At 53.6% G+C, this 20229-nt stretch overlaps 8 protein-coding genes and 1 non-coding gene across 9 annotated transcripts; 4 read left to right on the forward strand and 5 right to left on the reverse strand.

The window, feature by feature from the left end:
- Nucleotides 1–83: 83 nt before the first annotated feature.
- Nucleotides 84–2214, reverse strand: B0H65DRAFT_510195 (uncharacterized protein; the record flags this gene model as incomplete). The annotated part of the gene is made up of 2 exons (XM_062828374.1): nt 84–1178; nt 2191–2214. 2 exons carry the CDS (start codon nt 2212–2214, stop codon nt 84–86), a joined length of 1119 nt encoding a protein of 372 aa, XP_062681092.1.
- A 397-nt stretch (nt 2215–2611) lies between these two features.
- On the forward strand, nt 2612–3815 carry B0H65DRAFT_429041 (uncharacterized protein; the record flags this gene model as incomplete). Its single annotated transcript, XM_062824798.1, has 2 exons — nt 2612–3195; nt 3380–3815. The coding sequence occupies 2 exons, from the start codon at nt 2612–2614 to the stop codon at nt 3813–3815; spliced, it is 1020 nt and encodes a 339-aa protein (XP_062681093.1).
- Nucleotides 3816–3920: 105 nt separating this feature from the next.
- Nucleotides 3921–4025, reverse strand: B0H65DRAFT_t315. The gene has a single exon. It is a non-coding gene; the product is annotated as a tRNA-Ala (tRNA).
- A 344-nt stretch (nt 4026–4369) lies between these two features.
- Nucleotides 4370–5639, reverse strand: B0H65DRAFT_510197 (uncharacterized protein; the record flags this gene model as incomplete). The annotated part of the gene is made up of 3 exons (XM_062828375.1): nt 4370–4411; nt 4437–4709; nt 5556–5639. The coding sequence occupies 3 exons, from the start codon at nt 5637–5639 to the stop codon at nt 4370–4372; spliced, it is 399 nt and encodes a 132-aa protein (XP_062681094.1).
- A 2041-nt stretch (nt 5640–7680) lies between these two features.
- B0H65DRAFT_527961 (ribonuclease H-like domain-containing protein) lies at nt 7681–9861 on the forward strand. Its single transcript, XM_062828884.1, has 3 exons — nt 7681–8286; nt 8351–8601; nt 8678–9861. The coding sequence occupies exons 1-3, from the start codon at nt 8064–8066 to the stop codon at nt 9662–9664; spliced, it is 1461 nt and encodes a 486-aa protein (XP_062681095.1). The 5' UTR covers nt 7681–8063; the 3' UTR covers nt 9665–9861.
- A 271-nt stretch (nt 9862–10132) lies between these two features.
- Nucleotides 10133–13727, reverse strand: B0H65DRAFT_590192 (uncharacterized protein; the record flags this gene model as incomplete). The annotated part of the gene is made up of 6 exons (XM_062831066.1): nt 13423–13727; nt 13274–13344; nt 13145–13188; nt 11427–11542; nt 11228–11358; nt 10133–10430 (listed from the first exon to the last, which is right to left on the reverse strand). The coding sequence occupies exons 1-6, from the start codon at nt 13606–13608 to the stop codon at nt 10133–10135; spliced, it is 846 nt and encodes a 281-aa protein (XP_062681096.1). The 5' UTR covers nt 13609–13727.
- Nucleotides 13728–14018: 291 nt separating this feature from the next.
- B0H65DRAFT_577359 (DNA glycosylase) lies at nt 14019–16383 on the forward strand (the record flags this gene model as incomplete). Its single annotated transcript, XM_062830691.1, has 1 exon — nt 14019–16383. Exon 1 carries the CDS (start codon nt 14269–14271, stop codon nt 16381–16383), a length of 2115 nt encoding a protein of 704 aa, XP_062681097.1. The 5' UTR covers nt 14019–14268.
- Nucleotides 16384–16524: 141 nt separating this feature from the next.
- B0H65DRAFT_550470 (uncharacterized protein) lies at nt 16525–17517 on the forward strand (the record flags this gene model as incomplete). Its single annotated transcript, XM_062829740.1, has 1 exon — nt 16525–17517. One exon carries the CDS (start codon nt 16525–16527, stop codon nt 17515–17517), a length of 993 nt encoding a protein of 330 aa, XP_062681098.1.
- A 791-nt stretch (nt 17518–18308) lies between these two features.
- B0H65DRAFT_245428 (mitochondrial biogenesis AIM24-domain-containing protein) lies at nt 18309–19974 on the reverse strand. The gene has a single exon (XM_062822387.1). The coding sequence runs from the start codon at nt 19824–19826 to the stop codon at nt 18441–18443; it is 1386 nt and encodes a 461-aa protein (XP_062681099.1). The 5' UTR covers nt 19827–19974; the 3' UTR covers nt 18309–18440.
- Between the last annotated feature and the right edge of the window lie 255 nt (nt 19975–20229).

The raw sequence follows: 20229 nt of genomic DNA on the forward strand, positions 1-20229 counted from the left end.
GGATCCAATTGGATACGGATGAATACAATTCCTTCAGTTTCCTACCAAACTCAGTTGCTATCCCTTTTCTAAAAACTGGGCCTTTAGTAACTCCCATTCCCCTTGACATCATGCATCATCTTGACCCTCCTCTGCGTCCACTCCCAACAGCTAATCGCCTCATATTTTGGCTCCTCGCCCTCCTCGACACAGCTGTCCAACACTTCACACGTCTCGTTCAGGTTGAAGCCAAAGAAGAAGGCCATGCTCAACCTCTCTTTCCCAGAGTAGTTCTGCACCCGATGCACAGTACTCACGTACTTATCGTTTGTAATGCGCTGCATGTAATCCCCAAAGTTGACCACAAACGTCCCCGGGATTGGCTTCGCATTCAACCACTGCCCTGATCGCGACAGAACCTGCAGCCCGCCCACCTGGTCCTGCCCCAGGATTGTGAACAGCTGGAAGTCGGTATGCGACCCAATCGACACCTTGGTCTCCTCTCCCTTCTCCTGTTCTTTCTCCTCCATCGATAGCGGTGGATAATAGTTGACAGCCATGCCTAAATCAGGCCATCGACTCTTCTCATCAAACGCCGTTTCTTCCAACCCCAAACTCAGCGCAAAGGCTCTCAACAGAACCCGACCTAGCGCCAAGACAGCCTGGAAATACCGGATTATTGCGCCCTTGAAGTCAGGAGAGACGGCACTCCATGGGTAGTCGTCCGGATCATGCTTGATCATCACCCTCACCTCCTCCGGAATTTTGGTCACATCATCCACGCTGGGGTCATAGCGGGGATCATACCTCCACGAGAAAGACTCGCGATGATCGACGCTCTCAAACGGGTTCAAGCGCTGCGTGCGAGGAGGTTTCCAGCCGTATTTGTACAGACTTTTGTGCATACTGGCCTTTTCCTTCTCTTCTGTCGGAGAGCGGAAGAATTTGAAGGCTGCTTCCTCTGCTTCTTGAGTCACAAAGGGAGGGATCCCGTGGGAGGTGATGTAGAAGAAACCGTTGGTCGTGGCGGCTTGACGGATCTGCTGCGCAAGTTCGAGACGATCGGCCAGGGAGGAGGAGAAGAGGGGGGCGAGGGAGATGATGGGGAGTTCGCAGGGGAGTGCGTCCCGCGAGGGATGGGGGAGGATGGAGCGGGTGATGGGGCCGTTGCCTGAGGCTAGGCGGAGGGTTGTTGTCTGCTGGTTTGGGGTGGACATCGTGATGGTCTTGTAGGTGTTTGCTTGGGTTGTGAGTTGAGCAGTGTTCGAGGGAAGGGCGGTGGACTTAAGTAGCTGTGCTACAGGTCCGTGATCTCGGATATTTTTGCGTTATTCGCCGTCTGTTTAGTCACCGTGGCGCTCTAGTTTGGCGATGATGCTGACGGTGATCTGGTTGCCGGTTTCTCCAGGGTCGTGACGGACATTCAACGTTTTTTCGACAGGCGACACTCAGTGATGATCATACGACTGGTGATGTTTGACTGGAAAGAGCGGATGTTGGTGAATCTGCAACCTTCCTTTCCGAACCGTGAGGAGTTGGTCTAGATATTCCCTCCCAGAGGAAGTTGTCGTGGAGGAGAACAGGCCGAGAGGGGTCCGGTCATCCGGATATCACATACCCCGGACAGACATGGTTATCAATCCAAGAACAGACTATGCCTGTTCCGGATCTCGGTTATCTTGCTGATTGCACAGTATTGACATGGATGAGAGGGTTTTATTTATCGTCTCGAGGGAGTCCAGCCTCATGACCCCCAAATGTTCGGGGATCTCCGATGGATCTTTTCGGCAGCCTCCACCGGCATCTTCGAATGTCAGATGGAGGAGCGGCGTCACTCCCATTTTTGGACACCGAACCATCACATAATTACAAGAAAAGTTGCGATTGAAGGTTTAGAGATGTCAAAGAAGTCATAGAAGCATCAATCTTTGAGCAAAATGGATATGAAGGTTGTCATAATTGCGAGTTTTTTCGGGGGAAGAGAGGAAACGACACAGCTAGTTGACAGCGGGTTAGGGTTACAGACGCAGCGATTGGACTTGCGGCAGGCACCATGCTGTACCATTCCAATGGGACATGCAGGGACATAACTAAAGAGACCCCCTCCAATGCGAATTACACCGCTATTGACCTGACCAGCAGCGAGCGATGTTGAGTAACTGAGATCACGCTTTACACCCCAAAACCAACAGTGTCGGGATTGTTTCACACTTCAAGATCCTGTGTTGTTGACATCGAACCCAACCCCTTACGCCAAGTGGGGCTCAGATGCCGGCCGGTTGCAACAACGCCTCGGTGAAGTTCACAGCGAGTTACATCGCACTAACAAGCATCACTCGGTGATACGACAGCCGAAGCCAAGCACCCCGCGATGCACTTACAAAGGCAAGTGACACTTATAACTTGGTGCGACATTGGGAACCGGTTTCCAACTTGGGGTCTTCCTCTTTCTCCTCTTCCTGCTGGCTGCTGCATCTCCCCCTCTTACAACATCTTCTTTCTCTCTTACAACTCCCATCGTTCGGACTTCCACCGTTCGAACATCTTCCAACGGCAACAACCACTTCCAGCCTGGCATCATTTGAACATTGAACAGACAACAACCACCAATCCAACCCACCCAACGACAACAATGACCGCCTCCTCCTCCATCCCCGTCCCCCCAAAAGGCGTCTGGGTCCCCTCCCCCACCTTCTTCACTACCTCCTCCCCCTCCCCCTTCTCCGCCACCATCCCAGCCGTCGACTACGCCGCCCAAACAGCCCACACCCTCTTCCTCGCGCGCTCCGGCATCACCGGCGTCGTCCTCCTGGGCAGCACAGGCGAAGCAATGCACCTATCTAGGTCTGAACGGTCTTCCCTGATTCGCTCTGTTCGCCAAGGGCTCGACGAGGCCGGCTTTAAGCAGTTCCCCATAATGGCGGGTGTGCTAACGAATGGAGGGGTGGAGGAGACGGTGCAGTGGTTGGATGATTTAAGCGAGGCCGGGGCGGAGTATGGGTTGGTGCTGGTGCCGGGGTATTTTGGGGCTGGTGGGACGGATCAGGAGGGGGTGGTAAGGTGGTTTGGTGAGGTTTTGGAGGGGATAAAAGGGAAGGAGGGGAAGGAGATGGGGATTGTGGTGTATAATTACCCCGGGGTTAGTAATGGGGTGGTGTTGGAGCCGGAGGGGTATAGGGAGTTGGCGAAGAATCCTAGGGTGGTGGGGTGTAAGATGTGAGTTTCCTTCCCCTTGTCTTTACTTTGGTGAACAGCTGGATGTTGTTGTTGTTTAGTTGAGCAGAAGCTTGGGCAGCATGCGGTCATGGCAACCACAGAGTCCATGTCGGGCCAGGGAGAGATGTGCTGGAAGCTTGTCAAGTGGAAGTAAAAAGACAGATGCTGACAGAGTGCCAAATAGGTCCCACGGCAACATCTCCCACCATCTTCAAGTCTCTCTCGACCCCGAAATCAACCACGAACGCTTCCGCGTCTTTTCCGGCTTTGGTCAACAACTCGGTCCCATTGTCTTGTTCGGCGCAGCCGGTGTCATTGATGGCATGTCTGCCTACTACCCGAAGACAGTTGTCAGACTATTCGAGCTAGCGCAAAAGGACGATCTTAGACCGTCAGAGAGGGCGGAGCTGAACAAGTTGCAATACGTGGTTAGCAGGGCGGAGGAGTTTGTGGTCAAGTACGGCTTGAAGGGCATCAAGGAGGCGACATACAGGGTTGCAGGCTTTGGAAATTTGGAGGCGGCGAGAGTGCCGGTTATCGGGAGGATGGAGGAGAAGGAGTGGGAGGAGGGGAGGGGGAGGTATTTGACTGAGATTGAGGAGATTGAGAAGACGCTTTAGGTTACAAGCAAGAAGGAAAGCAAGCATCGAATAGGAATTGGTTAGTACTCGGCAGGTAATATTATATCTCCCATCACGGCAGCAAAGCAAAAAGGGCAAAAAGCGTGGCCCGTACCGGATTCGAACCGGTAACTTCCGCTCTACCATAATGCCGCGTCCAGCACGACAATGCGCCAGGATAGGTAGTGTTAACCGTTACACCAACGGACCACGGAAAGGTGTGCAGGAAAGTGGACTTGTATACCCTAGACCGGTGGCAGTTGGGATGAGGAGGGGCAAGGTGGAAGCGGCCGGCGAGGCGGCCGGCAGGGCAGCGGGAAGGGACGGCAGGCAGGAGCGGCAGGCACCGCCGGAAGTATCGTCTGGTAAGCAACTAATCGAAACAAGTCCGAGTTCAACGTCAACTATCAACTATAACGACCATCTACCGAGACTCACAATCAGCCCACAATCTACACTCATCTACTTCTATCCACCTCATTCAACACCGGCCAACACCTACCCATCACTCTTCTTCCTGACTTTCTTATCCCATTTCCCCATTTCACACTCCACTACATCGGCATCTCCATCCCCGGCAACTTCTCCAGCCACCCCTCCCATAGTGCACTCCTCCCTCACCTTCCCACTAACCCTACACGCATTCGCCTTCCCCGCATCCTGCGCCTTCAGCCCGCCACACGCACTCCCAATACAATTCTTATTATCATCCATCAGCTTCTGCAGACTATCGCCCTTCCACCCAAACACGTAATCGCCATGCTGTCCATACCCGGTCGGGTCTCCGGTGGACAAGACAAACGGCTGCTGCGAGCCGTCGGCGGCGGGCCAGTCGGCGGCCTTGTTGTTGAATTGCGTCGTGTCCCATACGATTCCGAGCATGCTTTGGGGGATCTTGACCGGGTGCGTCGAGGGACAGGCTGCGGAGCCGACGGAGCCGATGGAGGAGCCGGTGAATAAGGCGGGCCCGGAGGAAGGGTAGGCTACGTGCGATTTGTGGTTGGGGGAGTCGAGGTTTTTGCCGTCCCAGCAGCTGGATTGATGCGCGAGGGACCGGGGTTAGTGGTGGAGATGGGGGGAGGAAAGGGGAGAAGGAATTGAGGGCTTACGTGGGATAAAGAAGTGGAATGTTAGACCGGATACCACTGGAGGGTCCGGTAGGGAAAGCTTCCGTATCAAGCCTATTTGTTTGTTCACCACATACCATCAGTTTCACTTCATTCAGTCCTCTCTTCCAGTCACACCGCAACGGACAAAAGAGCAACATAACTCACCTAGCATCCTGACAAGGCGCCGCATCATCCCCCTTCCAATTCGGTCCCGAATAGCACCTAAAGCAAGTCTGGCTCTTCATCCCGCTGCTCCCCTTTTTGGTGCGTTGATTCGCATCCCCCACTAGCATCCTAAACCCCGGTTTATTCTAAAAGCCGTCACCTGTCCCTTTCCCGGCACGACTGACATAATACACCAGACCTGGAACAGAGCTCGCGATTGGGGATCTGCGGGACGCGTTTATACTAGGATCCGTTGCGCGTCTGGCCCGGAAGTACATGTTGGCCGTCCAGTAGTTGGAGAAGTATGTCGTCGCCGTAGGAGCAGGTGGTGCAGGAGGCGAGCTGGGAGATGTCTTGGGAACTAGGCATGAAGACGTTGAAGGCGTTGCCGCCTACTACTTGGTGTAAGTGCGGGGAGGGGAGTTGGCCCGGGTTGACGAGGGGGTCGATCCGGTCGATGACATACGATTTGGGAGCAGCCGAAGCGGAGCATGGTTGGGGCGGCGGCGGCGATGCCGGCGGCGGCGAGGGTGAGGGGGTGCCAGAGCATGGTTGCGGTGGCCTGGCGGGTAGGTGATGAGTGAGTGGTGGGTTAGGGGATGTTGCGATTTGGAGAGGAGGAGGAGGAGGAGGAGGAGGAAGGTTGGTGAGGAAGGGAGAGCAGTCAACTTATGGGGGCACAAAGAAGCGTGGTGATGGGACCAGAACTTTTCAGACTGGAAAAAGAGGTAAGAGAAGTCATTCGCATCGAGATGAGAATTCGTTTTTTTTCCGGTACTAACCTCACCCATCACCCATCATCCATCACCAGATACTCAAAGGTTAGATCCCTCCAAGGGTAGCCGATCACTTCCCATCTTAGGCTGAGTTGGACTTCGGCGTTATTAGTAGCAATAACGGCCATATTGTTTGGATGCGTTGAGATGCCTATGACCGGTCTTTCAGAGCTTAGTGGTCAAGTCATAAGACAGCGTTATAGTGTTTTGGCCTATTTTGCCGGAAATGGTGCACACGATGGTTGGTAGGTCCCAAACGGCCGCCCGGAGAAATGGGTGATGAAGCTTTTGGAGAAGTTGGATATGGCAGTAGCCACCGGGTACATGGGTGAATGCCGATGATATGGCGGTGGGAATTCCAAGCTTTTTGTCAGGATCATATGCTGTCTTGTATGATGCAGTGGTCATTGGTGAGAGATGAAGGAGTGGCATATCACGCGTCTGATGGTCTTCCATCACGAAGAGGTTGCCTGCTCAAGTCTGGAACCCTCGTTAGCCCGGTTACTGTGATGAGATGGTGCGGGAGCTGAGCTTAGCCGGTTTGTGATTCTGGTTGCTGGAGTTCTGCCAATACAGTGATCTGGTGTTCGAGTGATTTGGAACGGGTGACTGACAAGAATCTTCGAAACGACGAGGACGGAGGGAAAGGGGCCCAGCCGCCGATGACAGAGAGGTAGACGCTGGTATAAATCTATGACCGCCCCAGGGTACATCTGTGGATCGAGGACGAAGCCAACAGTCTCCACTGCTTCAGCTTCTCTCTCTCTTTCTCTCTCGAATACAGGAGCTCTTGTGTCTCGATTGTCTTGCTGGAACTGAGAAACCGGACGCATTTCTCCGTATCAGAGCCAGGGGATTTGGCCAAGCAAACGAATTTAGGAGCTGGTTAGGTGATCTTGCCGTCAACTTAAAGCTGACTTCTCCAGCTCTTCTTGACACTTGAATGATAGCCCGATGGCGGCGGCAGTCAGGTCAAGGTCGAATTTGATCCAGTCTTCCTCAAGCCGGGAAATCTCCATCGATGGTGTATGAGTGACGGAAGCAAATTTATGGCTGACGCTCATTCTTTGGAGAGATGGAAACAGCCACGCTTGAGTTTGAAGTAGAAGATTGAAGACTGGAGTGTCGATGGCGGATGGGTAGAGGACAGGGAGAGACTAACGCGAGAGGAGTGTGAAGGTAATGCATGATTAAGGTATACGGAGCAGCTCAGGGGTCGGAGGAAGGAGACTTGTCCGGACAGAGATGGATAGCGAATAGCAGCATTGCGTTGGAGTGCTTATCGACTCGCTGCCTACCTCTATGCAGTCATGGTCGTTAGGTCTCAATTGCTGCCCAATATCCCGTGAGTGGCCGGCGTCCATTCGTCTGATGGTCGGTGATAGGCTGCTACCGTCGTTTACGATCATCGAGGCCTACAAGTGAATGGCCATAGGCCTCACGCATGTATCGAATTAGCTTGAAACAGACAAGCAAACAAGGAAGGAAATAAGAACATGACCAGCGGTGCAGGAAATACAAAACCCACGGAACGCAGAGAGAGAAGGAGGGCGAGGACGATGAGCGAGCATGAGGCTCAGTGTCGGACGAATTTTCCAATTCAGATGTTTTGCCTTTCCTTTCAAACAAAAGTTGGAAACGTGAGCTTGGAGGTAAGAACCCATTTCATCAGCATCCTTCTGCCGTCATCCCTTTAACATTCTCCCGTCAGCTGGCAAAGACCCTTGATCTCCACGCCGTGTTTGTCCGGATGTGCAAACGTCCTTCATTCTTTGTATGACTGTCCCTCAACGGATGTCTGCTTCCTGGACACATCAAGGGGTTTGCAATTTACGCAGACTGTTGTCTGTTGGACTGACTCATGGAGAACAGATCAAACGCTGGAAGATTGGACATCACTTCTACCATTATCACCCGCTCCTTCCAACTCCATCCGCAAAAGAGAGGCTTCAAAGTCCGGACGACAACCTGACAACCGGGCGGAGGCAGCTGGTACCCTCGCCTTTCGCCCTTTACCCTTAATCTTGCGATCTCCTGCCCCGCACACTCAAGCTCACCTCTTCCTTTGCCATATTCCCCTCCAAGGAAGAAGACTCCTTCCTTCGACATAGCAACACCTTCTATCTCTGACCATCCATTCGGCAATATCTCTCACCGCACGCGCGCGCAACTGCCTCATCGAAGCAAGGAGCCGCATCATGGCTTCCCGACAACAGAGCTCCCATATGGCTCAACCCATGGGCAAAGCGGCGATGGGCCGTCAGGTCGCCGAGCCCATCGCCGCCTCCGAGGAGTACATGAAGTACCTGACTAACCTAATCCCCTCTACAACGGAACTCATCAAGGCTGGATTCGTCGTGACCCCGCTCACAAAGAAGGAGCTTCAGACGAAGGTCAAGTGCAAGAAATGCAACAAGAAATGTGAGTCGCGGTCTCATCCTCACATAGGTTGCCAGCTTCACATTACTGACTGTGCTCTCATCAGGCACCAAAACCGATCGCCCACCTAGGGACCCCTCACACGCCGGTGACGGCTCCAGCAATGGCAGCTTCGCGAACGAAACTACCTCTACTGCTTCCAACGCTGGCTCAAGCCACACAGGCCACAAGCGTAGACACAGGAGCCATGGCAAACCGCATGATAAGGGCAAGCAGGGAGACGCTACCTCTACCAACAGCAAGCAAGAGCAGCCCAGGATTATCTGCAAGTACCATCCAGGACGGATTAAGAACAAGGTAAGCTCTCCACGCCACAGCCCCCTCTCACCGAGCTTTCACCACAACAAGACCATCCACTAACCCATCCCTTCAGACCTGGACCTGCTGCTCCCTCCACGTTTCTCAACCCCCCTGCTCCGGCGCCCCCACTCACACCCCCCTCACCTACGCTCCCGGCGCCCTCGAAGCCCGTTGGCTTTTCGTGCCAACCCCGCCTCACCCTTCCTCCAACCCTCAGGCCCCTCAGTTCCGCTCCGCCGTCGCCATCGACTGCGAAATGGGCACCTCCGCAGACCTCGAATCCGAACTCATCCGTTTATCCCTCATCGATTATTTCTCCGGCCAAATCCTCATCGACTCGCTCGTGCGCCCGCTCGTCCCAATGCAACACATGAACACGCGGTACTCGGGCGTCACGCGGCAAGATATACAGAATGCGGTGCGCAACGGGACTTGTATCCTGGGCGGACTGGAGGAGGCTAGAAGGGAGGTGTGGAAGTTTGTGGGACCGGAAACGGTGGTGGTTGGACACTCGGTCAGGAATGATTTGGTTTGTTTGAGGTGGATTCATACGAGGTGCGTGGATAGTTTGTTGGTGGAGGAGGGGGTGAGGAAAGAAGTGAAGAGGAGGGAGGAGGTAGAGTGGGAGGAGAAGATGGATGGGGAGATTTCGAGGATGTTGGTGATGGCTGCGACGAAACATGGTAAGAATAAATCGGAGTTCCTGGATGACGAGGAGGAGAAGATCAATAAGAAGGAAGAAGAGGAGAAGAAGAAGAGGGAGAGGAGATCACGGGAGGGGATGTCGTTGAAGGCGTTGGCTGAGAAGAAGCTGGGTCGCGTGATCCAAGATGGTGGGAAGAAGGGCCATGATAGTGTTGAGGACGCTGTTGCGGCTAGGGATTTGATCCACCACCACATTTTGGGTCTGATGCAGAATGACAAGGAGGAGAGGGAGGAGAAGGCTCGGAAGGAGGCTGAGGAGAAGGCCAAGGAGGCTGCCGATGATGGTCCTGAGACATGGGGAGCTCCGCCCATGAATTATTGTGTTTCCCATTTTCCCGCGGGCTGGGGCATTTGAGACACAGGGAAGGAACTTACCTGCTTCAACGTCAAGGTAGTTGCCCTGAAGAAAGCTCAAGTCATGATGAACCGGAGTCGTAGATAGCTGCAAGCGCAGGCGGAGGACATGGATGGATCAATGCTACCAGGTAGCTTCGCAGGTGAAAACAAAGACAGAACGATATTGCCTGTATGTTAAGATATTTGTATGTCGAGGTAAGAGACACAAATCCAAAAAAACTAAACAAAAAAAAACAAGGCAGTAATGGTCGGTATTAGTGGTGTATCGTGCTGCTGTGTCCTTGTTGCTCTCGCCTTCCAATACTCCCGGCCTTATCGAACTCCCCCTTTCAATCTTGATCCGAGTCGTCCTTGTAGTGTATCGTACTGCGTCCTTGTTGCTTCCAGATTCCCAAACTCCTCCGTTATATCTTGATTCGATTGGTTCTTCCTGATTGCCCCTTTGTGCTTGTCATCTCCATAACGTTTAGGCCTCCCCATAGATCAGTGACCCACGCCCACGCTCGTGTATCTTTGCCATGTGTCTCTTCAGATTGTCCTTCCGATAAAAAATTGCTTCGCAGCCAACGACGGAGCAGGCGGTCTCCTCGCTCAAGGTGTACCCAGCGGCATTCAGGTCTCCTAGATCCTCGCGGTGCTGGAGACTGTCGATGTGGCGTTGCATATCCCTTTTCGTCAATGCTTTGAACATGCAGCCTTTGATGGGACATGAGCGTGGCTGGGGGTCGGAACGATGCCGGCGGTTTGAGCGGCGGCGAAGACGTCTGTGACCGGGCGAAGGTTATTAGCTTGTTGATTGTTGATCGTTGTTTGATCGTGTGCTTTAGGTAGAGGGAGCCGAGTAATGTTAGTATCTTTGAGAGGCGCTTACTTTGGGCTGGCAGTTGATGTCTGGGGTTGTTCTTGTTCCTGTTCCTTTTCCAACGATGATGGGACACTGGCTGACAATTCCAATGTCTCTGAAGCACTGGTCGAAGACTGGGCTGCCCTTCTATTTTCAGTGAAGCTCGTTTCCACGAATGAGGTCGCCTGACTCGAAGGGCAGAACTGTCCAAGGAATCATCCTCAGGCTGGACGTTGGAGGGAAATTCTGTTTCCACCTGGCTCACACAGCCCATCGGTCCATCTTCAAGGGTGTTCTCAACCCCGAGAGAAGAGTCCCATGGTATGAAAGAGCTAGAGTCGAATGGAGGGTAAGGTGTGTTGAAGGGAAACTCTGTCGTATTGGATGCGTCCCCGTGAACATGCAAGATTGAGCCAGTTTCGGACGTGGTAGGTTGGGGTATCTAGAACAAAAGTCAGTCCAAGATTTATGGGCGGGCGTGGTTGTGGCCATAACACATGGGATCGACGCAATTATGCATAATCTTCTAGCACGGTAACACTCACAGAAGCACAGTTCTGGGCATGCATGTCGAAGAAGTCATGCGCATGTCCATGATCTGTAGGGGCAGCTATGGTGGACCCCAGTCCACATGACGCATGGTCTGTGGAAAAGAGTGGAAAGCTGCTTGGAGTTTGCAATTTGACACGATCGATGTACTCGCTAATTTGGAAATACCTTTCAAAATGCTTCGTCTGGAGAGCTCTGGCTTCCTCTAAAGAGTAGGGGTAGCTGGAGCTCATGTCGAGATCAACTGCCGCGCTGTGCAAGAGCGCAGGGTCGATAACGGACTGGTCGACAAGAAGGCCCTATAGTATTACTCGAATGTTAAATGGATGCAGGCATATGACTGGGGTACTTAGGTAGGTAAACTTACCAGGGCTCCGGAAGTAGCATCTGAATGGCTGTATTCCTGTCTCCCGTGCTGCATATAATTGGTGGAGGTCGTAGTCGGGAGGACTAGATCCCCAGATGGAGGTTGTGCTGCCAGACCTGTCAATGTCAGCACTTGAGCGTCCGATCTGGACCTCGAAGACGGGGCGGCTTCTTGGGCCATGTGGCCTATGCGGTTAATCTCAGGATGATGCCCTATGGTGTTGGGCAAAGACGGCATATGGGGGAAGGGGGGTCCAAATCGCGCCATCTGGGGATGGCTGGCATTGATCCGCTCATCATGAAATTGATCGGAACCACGACAATTGCACATCACTACCTTCAAGGTTGTGATATGTGAAGAAACAGCACGGGAGATACGCTCTCTGGATCTGGTCCAGTAATGCCACTTGAAATTGGTACGGTAAACGTAATAGCTAGTATACACTAGGCTATAAAAACCGGAACCCTCCAAGGCCAAGTCTGCACCAATGTCAATGAGCTTGATACCTTTGAGATGTGGTTAGTAATGTGGGTTTTGTGTTAACTTCCCGTCGGCTTGGAATTCATACTTTCAGTTGTGTGAAGCCGATAGATAAGACCACCCAAGCAGTCTTACATGAAAGTAGCATGCAGTGTCGAAATCGGATTGAGGCTAGAACGGATGCTCCCCCTTTATATATCCAAAGATCTACTGCTTGTAAGATGGAAAGTGTTAGCAGGGCCTCCACAAATCGTCGCGGACGGCTCGGGCATTCGGAGCCATCTAGAGGGCCTCACCACTGAATGTGCCTCACAGCAATGCCTTAACACAAGAATGCCGCCGCGCCGCAAGCATGCAAGCTCCAGAGGCGCAGTCCTGCAATGCACAGCTTCTAAAGCATAAATCGCTGCCTCATCGTCCAGTCCTCTTTTCGTCGCCTGCATGCAAAATTGCGAACCACGATGATGGCCTCACGGAGAAGGAAGCTCGCCAGATGTTGAATGCGAAACAGGCAAACAGCACATTGACGACACGTAGCCCAAGCCTCAACAAAATATTACAAGGCTTGAACTTGAAGCAGCAAATCATAAAACAGTAAGCACGCCCAGTGCCGTACCTGCGTCGCTGCCGTCCCAAGGCAGCCCAAACAGCTCAATGCGGGGTTGTTACCTGATGTTCCTTCCGTTCAATCACAACATCAAGCCAACCAAAACGCTTTGAGGCCTTATTCCATGAGGACCCAGTCGTCGTGGCTAATCCAGTCACCTCCATTGGCCTCACATCTGCTGTCAAGAAAGGAAGGCGAACACGAGACAGATACGTTTCGTATCTCAGAATTCGGTTCGAGTTCCGAATGGTCAATTGAAGGGCCTCCAACACCAAAGTTTCAACTGCTCAACATTCTGGACCTCAACAGATATCGGTGAGAATTGCCACAAAGAAAAGTTAGGGCCATGAGTCTGCTTCGTTGGTGATGCTCGAAACACGGACCCAAAGACGGAATGAAAGCCAGCAAGGGGTCAACAAACAAAATGTCATGTTGCGTTTCGTCAGTTTGGACGGGCACGTTCGCCTGCTTCTCTTTCTTTCCTTTCCCTTCTTTCCCTTTGCGTTTCTATCCCTCATCCTTCCATCTTCCATTGTTCCATATGAGGTAAATGTCTTCATGACTTCCAGGTTCCCATTCCCCGCCAAAGTGAGGTACGTTCACGCTCCAAGTATCCTCCTCACCCTCTCACCAGAAACCGTCGGCGCCGGCGTCGGCGGGTCAGTGTTCACGCCTCTGAACCATCTGTCAGCTCTCGCTCCTCCCAAAACCCCCATCCTCATGCAAACTCAGGGCCCCAACATAAGGTAGGTACACTCACTGGCAAGCAGCCTCCTTCCGAATTAACTCGGTAACGGGCGTGTATCCGAGACAGCCGTAGCAGGCGCAGACCTTTGTTCATCAGCACTTCTTGACATGAGCAGCAAAGGAGACTGTAGAGGTAGGTAAAGACAGGCAAGTGGGACGTACACCCTCCTTCCCCCCAGGGATACAAGTAAAGATCTGCTCCGTGCTCGTCGGATTAAGAAAACAAGCGGTGTTATCCATAATCTCCCAGCAATTCTCGTTTTCTTTGTAGGGGCAGGGGCCGTAGTCTGCTGCTTTGACAAGGCCTGCTAATACAGTCAAAGAGCTGAGGATGGTAAAAGTCCGCATGGTATCCTGGTGTTGAAAACGATGGCGTGGCTGGAGAACTGAATTGTGGGTGGTCGGACGAAGGCAATTGAACGATGGGGGAGCAATGATGTTATATCCCGGTCCAGAACTCACCCCGCAGAACGCAGGATGCCAGATAAGGTGCTGAGATCTTCATTCCCCTCCAACTCCAAAGTCAATATGGAAAATGTCCAAAAGTCAAGGATCGATATGAACTCCGGCTTCGTCTCAACCGGCTGATATCGCCGAATGCAACCACCCAATGTTCTCGGTTGGTTCTCGGCTCATGCCGTGCACTTTGCATATCCTTGGCTGTTCCATACTTCGGCAGACGGCAGATCGATGATGGGTCACGGTTGCTTTGGGTTGGTGTCCAGTCAAAATCGACCGGGAGGTGACATCTTCTGTCATCCAAGGAAAGGGGGTGTAAACAGCGGGAAATCCGAAGAGAGCGGGGTTAGGGTTATCTCGGCGGCTGCTGGCTGCTTTTGCATCTTGGCAAAATCGCCAAGACGCGGTCTCTTCACCAAAACAACAAACGCGTTTTGGAGATATTCGACGTTGGACACTCGCCCACGATTCAACAACTCCTGGGTAAAAACACAAAAGGGAATCGGTATCTGATACTAATGGTGTCAAAGTTTTGTTTTGAGCACCAAAATGGTCGAAACAAGGCGCCGCAGCGCTCGGATCGCGGACGCAAAGTTTGATCCCCTGGAGTACCACACTGCGCCAACGAATGCCGACTCGGACCCAAACCCAGACTCAGACTCCTCCGCCCTTTCGGACATTGACGAGAGTGAGTTTGACTCTGATGCCAGACCGAGTAAACGCCGGAAGACTGCGAGCGGACAAGCATCGCGAGCGGTTAGGAAGACGAGGAGCACGACCGTCAAGACGGTGACGACAAAGACGGTAACGACGAGGACAAAAGCATCAGCGACTACCACCGCCAGGACCTCCACCTCAATCACTGCCACTCTCACAACAACAACAAAAGCCAAACCCAAATCAACAGCAGCCTCAATCCAGGCCCTCATCACTCAGCTCTTCGACGGCGCGCTCCCCCAAAAGCACGAACTCCCATGCCTCCCATCGAATCCTCACTCATTAACCTACCACAACCCCCTCCTTTTCTCCTCCTCCACTGCCCGCACAACCCGCGATGCCCTCCTCACTTGGTTCGACTCCGTCTCTTCCGACCGGCAAATGCCCTGGCGAAAACCATGGATCGATACCACCTCCCTTCTCTCCTCCGCCTCCGCTTGTCCCCAAGATCTGAGGGAAGCTGTGGCCCAGAGGGCCTACGAGGTGTTACTTTCCGAAACCATGTTACAGCAGACTCGAGTGTCAACCGTCATCCCGTACTACAACAAATGGCTAGCCGCCCTGCCGACCATGCAGTCCCTAGCAGCCGCCCAACCAGAGGAAGTCCTCTCCCTCTGGAAGGGCCTCGGCTATTACTCGCGCGCCACCCGTCTTCATTCGCTCGCTCAGCTGGTTTGTCCGCCTTGCTCGCAAGGCGGTTACGACGGGCTGCTCCCGCACACGGTAGCAAAACTGATGCAACTTCCGGGAGTGGGGCGGTACACAGCCGGCGCCGTTGCGTCCATTGTGTACGGCCGGGCGGAGCCGATGGTCGATGGGAACGTTATCAGGGTGCTGGCGAGGCAGTTGGGGATTAGAGGGGATGTGAAGAGTAAGAAGGTACTGGAGGTTGTGTGGGAGGCTGCTAAGCACCTCGTTGAGGCTGCTGCTTGGGACGGGACCGATGCTACTGACGAGGAGCGGAAGGGAAAGGAACCCCAGGTTAGCGATAGGCCAGGCAGATGGGGCCAGGGGTTGATGGAACTTGGAGCTACCGTTTGTCTTCCAGGGCCGGCGAAGCCCAAGTGTGGATTGTGTCCCATCAAGGAGACTTGCAGGGCTTATCAAGAGGGGGTGGAGATTGCTACCCAGAAGGGACTGCTTCCGGGGAGGAAAGTGACGGAGACAAAGAAGGGAATGGGAGCTGGGGAGATGGTGGACATTGAAGATTCATGCACTCTCTGTCCACCACCCGAAGCCGAAGATCTTGAAAAGTCTGCAGCGGAGGATAAACCTGACGAGAAGAAGGGGAAAAAGAAAGGCGGTGTGTCCGCGTTCTTTGACAAGTTCAAAGGCCCTGGCACTCACCGCAAGAAAGAGGTGGAAGATGACTCCGACTCAACGGGGCCATCCTTGGCCGCCATGGAAGTCATCACCTCTCACTGCTCCAAATATCCATACACAAAGCCGAAGACGAAGAAGCTGCGCGAGGAAGAGTGTCTTGTGGTATCAATCCGCCGCCAGTCCGACGGGTGCTACCTGATTCACAAGCGGCCGGCTAAGGGTCTTCTGGCTGGCATGTGGGAACTTCCCAGCCATACCTTGCCTGCTGATTCGACATGGAACGATGAGCCTAGTACGAAGAAAATGAATAAGGTGCGGATGGTTTTGAAGGAGGTGTTGAAGGAGATGGGAGTGAGACAGTGGAGGGTGAGGTACTGGGAAAAGGAAGACGAAGAATTGGGGACGGTGCCGTGGACGTTTTCGCATTTCAAGTTGATGATGCATGTTTGGGCCGTTGACTTGGTGGAGGGGGGCGATGTCGGGGGTGAGAGAGGGGGGGGTGATGCGAAGATGAAGCGGTGGGCCACGGTAGAGGAGATCGAGGGTGAAAACATGGGGACGGGGATGAAGAAGTGTTGGGAATTGGTGAAGGGGAGTAGAGACTTGGCCGGGGGTTCAGGATAGCCACAAGTCCATCGACCCCGGACAGAAATGTTTGAACACCCTACGCGTGCACCTTCCTTCATCCTGCGTTCCTTCCCAAAGAACGAAATGGGGTTAGGGTTGGATGTGCACAAATTTTACCGAGACGCGATTCTCGCCAAAATGCATGACGCATTCACCAAACTTCCAACCGAGTTGGAGCCCAAAACCACCACAATATCTTCGACCAAGCACCTCCGCTTCAGCCAAATCTTCTCCTCCAACTCCCCTCACGCTCACAGCGATGTCAGATTGGTCGAGCAAGTGGCATGGGACGGTGTTGAAACCGAGAAGGAGGCAAGGGCGAAGCGGCTAGGGAACAAGGAGGTGAAGTGGAAGGTTTTGAACGAGGGCGAAAAGGTGGCGGATATAGGCAAAAGAAACCGAGGGCCGCCCCCGCTTAGCGACCGCCCCGGGCGTTGGGGCCAAGCGTTAGCAGAGCTCGGAGCAACGATTTGTCTACCGGCACCAGAAAATTCTACTTGCGAGTTGTGTCCCATCCAAGGCACTTGTAGAGCGTATGCGGAAGGGCTAGAAATTGCAAGGGAGCAAGGGTTGGTGCTAGGACATAAGCAGAGCGATAAAGAGAAGGGCAGACAAACGTTGAATGGAAAAGTGGAAGAGCTGCACAAGCGGCAACTGGTGGACATAGAGGATGCGGCATGTACTTTGTGTCCTTCTCCACCACCACTTCCTTTTCTTCCTCCTCCTCCTCCTTCTCATCCTCCACATCGTCCCTCGGATGCTCCCGCAAATAGGATAAAGGTGGAAACCCAAGACGAAGCAGACCCAGACGTCCAGTACCTCTGCACCCTGCCCATGACGCCGCTGCCCAGCACCGAGGAGAACATCCAGCACACCCGGAACATCCAGAACATCCAAACCACCACCAAGAACGTCCAGACCACTCGCAACACTCAGATGAACAGGGACGAGAACACCATCTCCGTCACCTTCTACGAACAAAACAGCTGCCTAAAAGCCCACGTCGACGACCCCAACCTCAACAAGCCCAAACCAAGCAATCTTCTTGACCCAACAGCCAAAGAGTTTATTACTACTTACTGCGCTCAATATCCGTACACCAAGCCTAAAGCACAAAAGCAGTCCAAGTGATAGGTGGTGGGAGGGCGATGCCGTGACCCTTTTCAACACGGTTTATTATTCAGCTTCAATCATTTCTCCGTGGGCCGTGGACCCGGTGACTGTACCTACCCTCGATGAGATGGACCGCTCTTGGTTCATAATAGTCCGTTCGCTACATATGATGTATCAGGCAGCCCCTATAACCCGGCAATATCATTCCCGGTGGTAGCACAGTCGAGGCCGCGGCTCTGCGCATTTATCGGAGGAGCATATCCGATACCGGTACTGTCGGCTCCGAGGTGTAGCTCGCTATTGGTGAGTTCACCTAATCGCTACTCTTTGTTCCCAAGATTCGGAGGGCATCGGGTATCGTGTAGGTCTCGTTTTGAAGGTTAGGGCTTTGGAAGTTGGGCCGTGTATAGGCCCGTTTATTGTCAACGAGAGAGATGGGGCTCGTGGGCGGAGGAGAGCTTTGATGTGTTGTGCCCTTGGCGTTTGACAGTTTGACATTTTGACATTTTATGTTGATACATCTTGTGCTTCCTGTTGAGATATATCATGAAGAGATTGTGGTGGGTGGTAGATATGGCGGGCATGTCAAACAATCTTATCCGGGAGATTCAAGGATGGTGGTAATAAGTTCTAGGAGATGGTCAAGCAGAGAACATAACATGGCACGACATCTGTAGGCGCATTTTGAGTATAAAGGATATTTGATACCACGCTTCAAACAATTCTTTTTTCATTCCACCCCCTCCATCCCATCCGCCATCATACCTTTTTTCATCATCCCATGCCATGGATTGCCCCATGCCCATGCCTTCTTCATGAATACCTATGCACGTTTGTTCTATCGTTACAACAACAAAGAAAAAGAAGAAGAAAAGAAAATTACAGCCCCCGCATCCAACCTACAACCTACAACCTACAACCTACAGCCTACAACCACCCGCTTACCGCACGAACTGGTTCAAGTCCTTAGACTCCTCAAACGTGACCTTCCCATCCTTACCAACGCTCGCAACCCTCATCTTGACAGGCTTAGTCTCAGCACCAGCCTCAGCCTCCTTCTTCACCTCCTCTTCCTCACCCGCAACCTCCTCAATAACCTTATCAGCAGGAGTCTTGGCCTCCTCAGCAAAGTCAGTGCTGCTCGCCGAAGCAAAGGGAGCCTCAACAGGAGCGACCTTTTCACCAGCCGCCGTCTCACCCACCACCAGAGGCGGCACCTCCTTCTTCTTTTGTTCCAAAGCCTTGGCCTTCTCAATCCTAGAAGAACCAAGAGCCTTGCCAACAACCCCCGCCTCGGTATCCGCAATCTCATTGATATCCTCCCTGCTCAACACATCCGCCACCCTGACGCCCCTGCTGGACATGAGGATATTCGTCGGCCCGCGGAACTGCAGGAATAGCCTGTCGCCCCAGATCGTCCTCCTTGTCGCTGTCTTCAGGCCGTACAGTATCCTTGCCAAGGCAGTGTAGAACTGGGTATCCCTCGCCTTGGCGAAGAACTCCGACACCTTGGCGGGAACCAGCTTGCCGGCCGCGTTGCTGACGTAGTCGGGGACGGAGGGCACTTGTAGGTTGAGCCGGGTGCTCTTGAACCGGAACGGCAAAGGCGGGTTGCGGGTGATGGAGTAAGCGACGACGTGGGAGGGGTGGAGTGTGAGTTCTTCGCCTTCGGCAAGCGTCAACTCGTAAATTTGCCCCGGGGACGCCAAAGCCACCAGGCCGCGCCCGGTAACGTGCGTGGCGCCCCAGTTGGCGGGGGCAAGACCCTGTTGGATGCGCGGCGAGACGCGGATCGTGTGGCCCGTCCAGGCGAGCAAAGCGTTGCGCTGCGCGATCATGTAATCGGTTGTTCCGTCGAGGTGGAGGACCGAGAAGCTAGTGTTGGGTGACTTGGTGCCTATTAGGGCGGTGATGGGCGTCGTCGAGGAGATGCGCTGGTAGAGGAAGGGAACACCCAGGAAGGCGCGTGTGAGGGGGGAGAGGATGGAGAGGGTCGATTGGGCGTTTTCGACCTTGCCGGCTACCGAGACGAGGGTGCCCCGACGGGTGTAAAGGCGTTGAGAGGCGGAGAGGGTCACCGAGAGGAGCGAGGCGGGCGAGCCGATCACTTCGAAGCGGGCGTCGGCCGAGTCACGCGGGCCGCCGGGGAGGGCGTCAAAGACGTCGGGCGCGGGACGGTTGTCGGTGGCGGGCTTGGCGCTTATCTGGATGGTGCGACATTGCCAGCAGACGAAGTTGGTTCGGGGGTTTAGTAGAGGTGTCGTCGTCGAGATTCTAGTCAGTCGCGCAGTCCGCGCCGCCCTGACCAGGGGAGACTGGCCGCGCATTTTGTGGTCGCCTTCCGATTATAGGGCCCGGTTGTTCGGTGTTCGGAGTTGGAGATGGGGCCCGGTTCGGTCGAGGTCGAGGTTTGAGGTCGGGGCGGGTGGTGGAGGTTGGAGCTTGGAGCTTGGAGCTGTGAAGTTGGAGAGGTTGACCTGAGCGCGGATAAACGAAAGATTGAAACAGGTCCCGTACAAGAAACAATGCAATGACGCCAGGACTGCAATTGGAATATTTCCCAGGGGACACGGACCACCTTGATTCGTCCAATGTCGCGACGGGAATTGCCCGAGAAATTCCATGGACTTGGCCGCGGGGAAGGTAGCCGCTATCGATAAGCCCTTCTTAGGACGGAAGTGCACAGACCAACTCTTGACAGTTCCTGCCGTGCCTGCCGCCGGCATTCAT

The sequence above is a fragment of the Neurospora tetraspora genome (genome assembly GCF_033439725.1).
Source record: "Neurospora tetraspora strain CBS 560.94 chromosome Unknown B0H65scaffold_5, whole genome shotgun sequence".
NCBI classification, from domain to species: domain Eukaryota; kingdom Fungi; phylum Ascomycota; class Sordariomycetes; order Sordariales; family Sordariaceae; genus Neurospora; species Neurospora tetraspora.